The sequence below is a fragment of the Phytophthora infestans genome, genomic scaffold (genome assembly GCF_000142945.1).
Source record: "Phytophthora infestans T30-4 supercont1.63 genomic scaffold, whole genome shotgun sequence".
Taxonomy (NCBI): Eukaryota; Oomycota; class Peronosporomycetes; order Peronosporales; family Peronosporaceae; genus Phytophthora; species Phytophthora infestans.
In genome coordinates, this window is record NW_003303696.1 from 414,883 (window position 1) to 421,958 (window position 7,076).

Sequence of the window (7,076 nt, forward strand, 5' to 3'; positions counted from 1 at the left end):
ACGCAGTGCTGCCCATGACTCTCACAAGCATATATTGAGCTCATCGTACGCTTAAGTCGAGTTGGTGACAAGCGTACCCTACCGTCCCGTTAGTGTTGCCGGGGTCCGCGGTGGTGTCGAGTAGCTCTACAGCGCCGACCGTGATGGACGTGGCGACGGCCTCGACGGATATCATGGCGCCGATGTCGTCGCTGATTTGGTGAACCCGTTAGCGTCGATGGGGCCGTTCGAGTGTATGTCGGGATTTTTGGCGGCGGCCTGCGTGGAAGCGTGCAATGTGTGCACGTCTCATACGCCATGTATGTGTCGTTCTCCGTGCAGTCGTCGTACGCTGCAGAAGGCAAGACGAACGATTGGCTTGGTGTCACAATGCCCGTCCATGATGCTACACCTACTAACTCAATAGCGTGCAGTCCGCGAGCATCCCATCAACAAGATCAAAACCGATCCCAGTATCCTGTTGACAGCGATGACGGGTATATGGACGTCATTATGACGTATTGGACCGAGTTAAAAAGCGTCACCAGCCTTCTCCGCATAGCTGTTGGTGAATTTCCCAGATGCGACTCCCCGCTCCGCCATAGTAGCTGCACATGAGCTGATTTCTCCGTTGCTACGACGACCATCACGAAACGTTGGTAGCTATGCGAGTGCATGACGGTTTTAACGAGCGATCCGATGCACCATTGGCGCGCTGTTGAAGCTGCGAGGACAGCGATATATCGACTCGAGCGTAGGAGACGATTGTGTTGAAGTTGTATTAGATACGGTAGCTAAGCTATTATTTAAGTACAGTTTGATCTGATACCAGCACTTATCTTCTGTTGAAGTACCATTTTTTGTAACGTTCAAGATCGTGATATCGATCTGGCTCAGTACCCATGAAGCCGGTACCGATACGTATGCGTACCCTTTAAATTAGGCTGCCGACGGCGTAGAACGATCCACTAGGCTCAAATCAATTCATACAAACCCCAATATATATGGTCCAATTGAAGTAGCATGCTTTTTGAGCAACTTGCAAGCCACCAGTTCAGAAATCGACGTGTAGAACGCAGATGATGGATCACCGTTCTGATAACTAACCTGTTGAGGTACGGAAATGACCGCAGATTATGAATAATACTCCACTCACAATGATGACAGCTGCCAGGCCCGGGAATGACCCTTGCATCAAACGGGAAAGGCATTTACGAAGCGAAACGTGAGGAGCCGGTGTGAAATGTAATTCAATTTAAATTTATTTCGATCTAATCCTTGACGCATTCGTTTTTTAGATACTATCACACTTCCGTGCTGGTGATAATGTCGAATTTGACTCGACATATCCTGTGTTCGTTAACCCACGCGGGCGAGTAAGTAGTCAGTGTGATCACGATAGCTATGTCGTGTTTTGATCTATCATGATAGAAAGTCGAGCCGAAATTTAGGTCCACTGCAGATGTAGACGATTTTGTAGCCGCACTCCCTGTTAAAGAAATGCGAGATATTGACAAGAACCTCTCTCTCCGTGGAGAGAAATATCGTCATGATTACCTGTGGATGCCGAGGTGGCTAAGGACGCGTATGGAGCTATCGGAGGTACGTCGCATATAAATGTTTAGCTTTATATTTCACTGATTACGCTTCCGTTGGTGCTTTAGATTACTCGCTGGGACATTTGTGCGCGCATCCAATTTTTGAATGACTTCATTCTGCGAGATCGGCTCAAACAAGACCAGAGCACCCAGCAGCTCATAGTAATGCGGGCCGATTCAGCAGCTGACAGAGCTACCATCGAGGGTCATCGACGTCAAGGTCTTCGCGTGGAAAAAACGACACAGCATGATCGTGTGGCTTGTCCATGCGATGAATCTTATTGAACAATTTGCGGACTTACTAAAATACGAACCTCGGTGTAGAAGCTGCGACTGCGAAAGGTGTACCTACTATCGATCACCAGCGTGGCTGAAGGAGAAGCCGAAGGACTTGACTCCAAAGACGTTGACGTCAAAGCGGTTCCCTTTTCGTCTGAAAGTACACGAGGATACACCAAGCGTAGCTTGTTGAATGAATCCTTTAGTTTGAATAACACCTTTTTTGGATTCAAGTATTTTGTATTTCTGTGTGTCATGTCGAATAATTTCGGTAAATAAAAGCGCCCGATCCAGCCCCATGTCAAGCAGTACTATGCATGTAGTAGCTACATCGTACTGAATCGGACAGACCATTTCAACTCTCAAGTGTTTCCTAAACCCGTTGAAAAGTAACCGACTGTACACGGTAATAAGGTACCTTATTTATGATTTCATTGTAACAGCTATCCTAACCGACTCACAGTTATTGTGCGCAACCTGGCAAAAAGCGTTCCATTCACGGCTTTCACAGAAACGCGTAGCGGTCTAAGTGGCAGCATTTACGGCTCTTCATCTTACAATGACGAGACAGTCGCATCAATCACAACGATGCATTTATTAACCCGCCACTTCACAGCAGACAGCGACTGTATTCATTGGGTCGTGTTTGTCGTGCTTGCTGGAGACGCTAATGGTGCCGATTCAGTGGCGCGCGCTGTGAATGCATGCATGAGCAATTTAAATCGATACAGCACAGGTGCTGACGCCACATCTTGCATCTCTACACCGTACTGATATTAATATCGCTAGCACGACGCAAACCGATGTATAGAAACAACAGTGAGTGTTACTTTGCGCGGCTAGCACGAGAGACTGATGGAACAAAAGCGAAATTTGAGTGAATGTTCCTCACGGTACTGCTCGTTCCGTCTTTTTTCACGACATTTTTACAGTAGACATCGCTTTGAAGATACCATTTTTTGTTGGAAAGCCAATCACGTCGCGGTACGCAAAAAGACTACCTAAGGTACCTTTCTACAAGAAATCTTTCATAAACCGTGCATCCTTTATAGGCTGAAGGGTCGTCTCCTGGGAGAACTAGTCTTTCAAAATCACACTTGAGGTATGCTTTTGGTCTGTTTAAATTAACGTTTATATGGTGACCCTTTAAACAGGAAATGTATGGGGGAAAGGATTGGGCTAATCAGTTTGGCATTAAAACAGTGTCCTAGTTCAAGCGCCTTTTCTACAATACTGTGAACAAACCGACGGTTTCAAATGGACAGGAGTATCTTGTGCGCGATTTTTCGCCTTCCGCCGCTTTTACGGTTTTTAATTGAAAGGTAGTTTTTACACCGGGCCGTAAATTCCGGTATCGAGATTATCGAGCTTAAGTAATTTTCGCACTTAACCGGAGCTGTGACATTTGGTTCAAACTTCCATCGAAAAAATTGTAAGACTACCCTTACATGTATATAATTGCTTTTAGCAAAGGGCTTTAAAAAAGCATTTGAATATCGAAACCTGAAAAAAATATTGAGCCCACAACACTCTTTTAGAGTGCATAAATCGCAATTCGTACTTAGGTTCCAAAGTATCATTTTGTTTGACTGTGAATTTACTAAAACCGACTCCATTACTAATTTCTACCGGCTTCAGCAGCTTCAACGCGTGTTTCGTCGAGCTTACCGAGCACGAGATAATTAGCCACAGGGTCCAGCGTGAGGATAACACCCTCGAAAGTCTCCTTTGCGGCAGTGACCACGCACACCTTAGCATCTACAGCCTTGTGGTCCTACGTACTGGCGGAGAGACATTTGGGCGTCGACGGCGGATTCGTCTGGAACGACGATGTGGTGCTTGCCAGTGGTTTGACCGTCTTGCTAGCCGCTACTAGCCGCCTACTGCGGTGGGGCGAGGCCTCCAAGGGCCGACGCACGCCTAAGCAAGTCGCTGAGGACAGATACGCCCGGTGGACGAAGGACCTTAAGGAGCAGAAGCAGGCCGAGCGCCTCAGCGTAGCGTTCTGGAAGGCCGACGGCTGTGTGGGTCCCAAGCCAAAGGTGCGTCGGCTGAGCGAAGTGCGGGCGCGCCGACATGCTCACCGTGCCCGGAAAGCTGATCAAGGCCCTACGGGTGCTCGACGAGGGCGTCAAGCTTCAGTCGGGGAGAGTGTCACGAGTGGTTCTGGCGGCCACCGTCTTGGGCACGGTGAGTTCCGTTACCCTCCTCCGCACTTTTCGACGGCCGACCAGATTCGTGTGGGCCACGCATTCGATGACGCCATGCAGGGCCACGACGGAGTCGCTGAGAAGTTGTGGACCGGCCTCGGTCTCCGTAGGATAAGCGCAGCTAGAGCGTACGGTCCCCGTTGATGACGAGGACGGAAGTCATGGGGGACCGGAGCTACTGAAGGACAGTGTATCCTCGCGGTGAGGCGGTGGGGTGTGCGGTACCGCCTCGCTGTCGTGGTGGACAAAATCGTGGACGATGATTGTGAAACGGTGCCTGACGGCGGGAACGAGGACCGTGGAGGGCGAAGTGCTGGTCGCAAGGAAGAAAGTAAGAGGTCAGTCGTGAATTTTCCTTGGAGACAACAAGCAGAAAAGAACTTGTGTTGACATTTGTCTTTAGTTTGTTGCTTCTGTTTATATCTTCGTACCGTTCTACTCCTATACAGCGTCGACCGTCCCATCCAAGGACGGCTCGCGACACGTGGTGGAGAAGCAGGGTATTGGTCTTCGTTGTGAAGAAGAACCGTCGGAGACGTCGTGGAGTGTGATCCCGTAGTGCAAGGAGGTCTGGTATCGAGCCCGGACGCATAGGGACTGGAGTGTGATTTTTGGCGCGGGATTCCTGGTATCGAGCCCAGGGGCGCATAAGGTAGTATTGGGAACAAGGGTTTGACGAGGGAAGCATTGGATAAGAGTGTCATGTCGGTATACGTGGAAGACGACTATGAAGAGGACCTGAGGCGGTCCGCTGCCAGAGAGGCGGCTGAAGAAGGACAGAGTCACGGAGACTCTCAGACGGAGCATGTAAAAGATGAAGATGATGAAGAGAAGGCTCCTGCGGGAGTGACAGCCGCTACTGATCGGGACGCTCAACGTAATAGCACGCGCGACGAGCTACGGGCGGCTGGAGAAGGCCGGTTCGAGGTGACGGATGGCGTCAAAGACGCGGTCAAGGAAGAAGAAAAGGTGAAGACGGAGCCGGCGCCCGGTACGGAGGCTGTGTCGCCGGGCCCCGGACGAGGTACCCCTGGTGGAGGAGGACGTTCCTCTCGGGGACGACCACCGACTTGCCAATGAGCACGGCAGCTGGGAAGTGTTCGGCCACTACGAGGAGGACGAGCCTTTCGTGGAGAATTGGGAACCGGCCAAGAAGAAGAGCCCCAGTGGACTCATTCCGCAGTACACTGGAACCGAGGAGCACCGCTGGGACCGGCCGGCGTTTTACTGGAGCTGGGCGTCCAAGGGACTCGCACCCTCGGACAACACGGTGTTCGCGTACACGGCGTCCGTGCCCCAGCAGCCTTACAAGGCTCCACATGTCGCTGTTAAGAAGACGGTCGCTGCCAATCCGGTGGCCCCTTACAAGACCACGGGACCGGGAGTGCCTGGGAGAGCCTGGGACAAGTACTACTCGGGCGGCTACTGCTGCTACGGGAGGTCAGAGTATCGCTGCGACCCGGACGCATCCTGCTCCGCCTGGAGTGCGTAGGACTGGTCCGCGCCCTTCTTGGACGGGACAAGTAGGGAGCGCCCCGGGCGTTCCGCAGTGGTGCCGCGAGGTCCGCAGGCTTCTCCGCGTGCTGGTGTTCGACCGCCGGTCCGGGCCCTGCCTGGGCCGTCCCGCCTGCCGAGGCGTGAAGACTGGCCCACGAAGATGTCGACTGTGATGAAGGTGCTGCCGATGTTCTACTCGGACACGGCTACGGTGGAGAAGGCGCGCGACTTCTGGGAGCTGTTCGAGCACCACACTGACCGGTTGCCCGACAGAGAGTGGCTGTTTGTTTTCCGACAGAAGCTGGAGGGACGTGAGGCCGAAAGGTGGTGGAGCAACTCCAGCATCAAGTCGTTCGCGACGCTGAAGGTGCGTTTCCACAACCGGTTCCTCAGCCGGACGGCCGACGAGCTCTGGGAGAGACTGTACTCCACTAAGCGTGAACGTGGCGAGTCAGTGGAGGAATGGGGAGACCGAGTCACGGATCCGTGCGACTCCCTCGACTATCCAAACCCTCAGATGTGGTATCAGTTGTTCCGTCGTGGCCTGAAGAACAAGAGGATGCTGGCTGCTCTCGATTCAAGCCCGGCTCGAGATATTCCAGAGGCGTGCGAGTGGCTAATGTTTAAGGACATGCATCGTCCTGTGGAGGAAGACGACGAATTTCCTGACGAGTCGCGGGCGTGGACTGATAGTCACACGGCGACTGTGAACGCTCTAACCGAGAAGCTGGACGACTTCCTGTTGCAGCAGCAGGAATGGCAACACCAGGTGATGGAAGATTTGCAGTCCGTGCCGCCGGCTGCGGTGCCTACTGTATCGGCAGTGGTGCCGAGCTCCGGCGGCCACGGACAGTTCCCTCCAGCTGATGGAGCTGGTCCGTTCGGAGGTAATCGTGCCCGTCGAGGCATCAAGATGGCGGAGGATTCCCACACGCAAGAAGGAGAACCTGTCTGTGGCCGATGTGACTACAAGGGTCACACTCGCGTGACGTGTTCGCGCCAAACGATGTCTTGCCGACGGTGTAACCAGTACGGTCATATTGTGGCTGAGTGTGAGATGCCGTATACCGGGGCCCGTGGCCCGCCTAGCGGTGGAAACGGAGGAGGAATCTCGACGATGCGGTGTTTCTACTGCCACCAGACCGGTCATAGTGTCTCTCAGTGTCCCGCGATCGCTACTCTGAAGGGATTGGCCACGACTCTGAAGGCGTCGACGGCCGAAGCGTCTCGTCAATGACAGGAGCGTGAGGGAGGGGAAGAACGAGTCACTCCTTCCTCTGGTCAAGTGGATGACTCGAGTGGCGGCCGAGTGAAGGATGGAGGAGATAAGGCCGTTACAGTGGACGTTGATGAAGAGGTAGCAGTGACGAGGAGAGAGGACAGTGCGGTGGCTGTTGTGGTGCAGAAAGAGAAGAAGACGAAGCAAAAGGAGAAAAAGTCGAAGAAAAAGAGGGGTATCCGAATCGTAGGCACGGAAGAAGAGGGAAACCTTGTCGTGGTGAGCGACGCCCCG

General features: G+C 52.7%; 2 protein-coding genes across 2 annotated transcripts; both read left to right on the plus strand.

The window, feature by feature from the left end:
• Window positions 1-1,479: 1,479 nt before the first annotated feature.
• On the plus strand, window positions 1,480-4,456 carry PITG_18151 (uncharacterized protein; the record flags this gene model as incomplete). The annotated part of the gene is made up of 7 exons (XM_002896262.1): window positions 1,480-1,581; window positions 1,920-2,061; window positions 2,473-2,552; window positions 2,909-2,958; window positions 3,498-3,556; window positions 3,594-4,172; window positions 4,251-4,456. 7 exons carry the CDS (start codon window positions 1,480-1,482, stop codon window positions 4,454-4,456), a joined length of 1,218 nt encoding a protein of 405 aa, XP_002896308.1.
• Window positions 4,457-4,768: 312 nt separating this feature from the next.
• PITG_18152 (uncharacterized protein) lies at window positions 4,769-6,800 on the plus strand (the record flags this gene model as incomplete). The annotated part of the gene is made up of 3 exons (XM_002896263.1): window positions 4,769-5,090; window positions 5,164-5,554; window positions 5,837-6,800. 3 exons carry the CDS (start codon window positions 4,769-4,771, stop codon window positions 6,798-6,800), a joined length of 1,677 nt encoding a protein of 558 aa, XP_002896309.1.
• Between the last annotated feature and the right edge of the window lie 276 nt (window positions 6,801-7,076).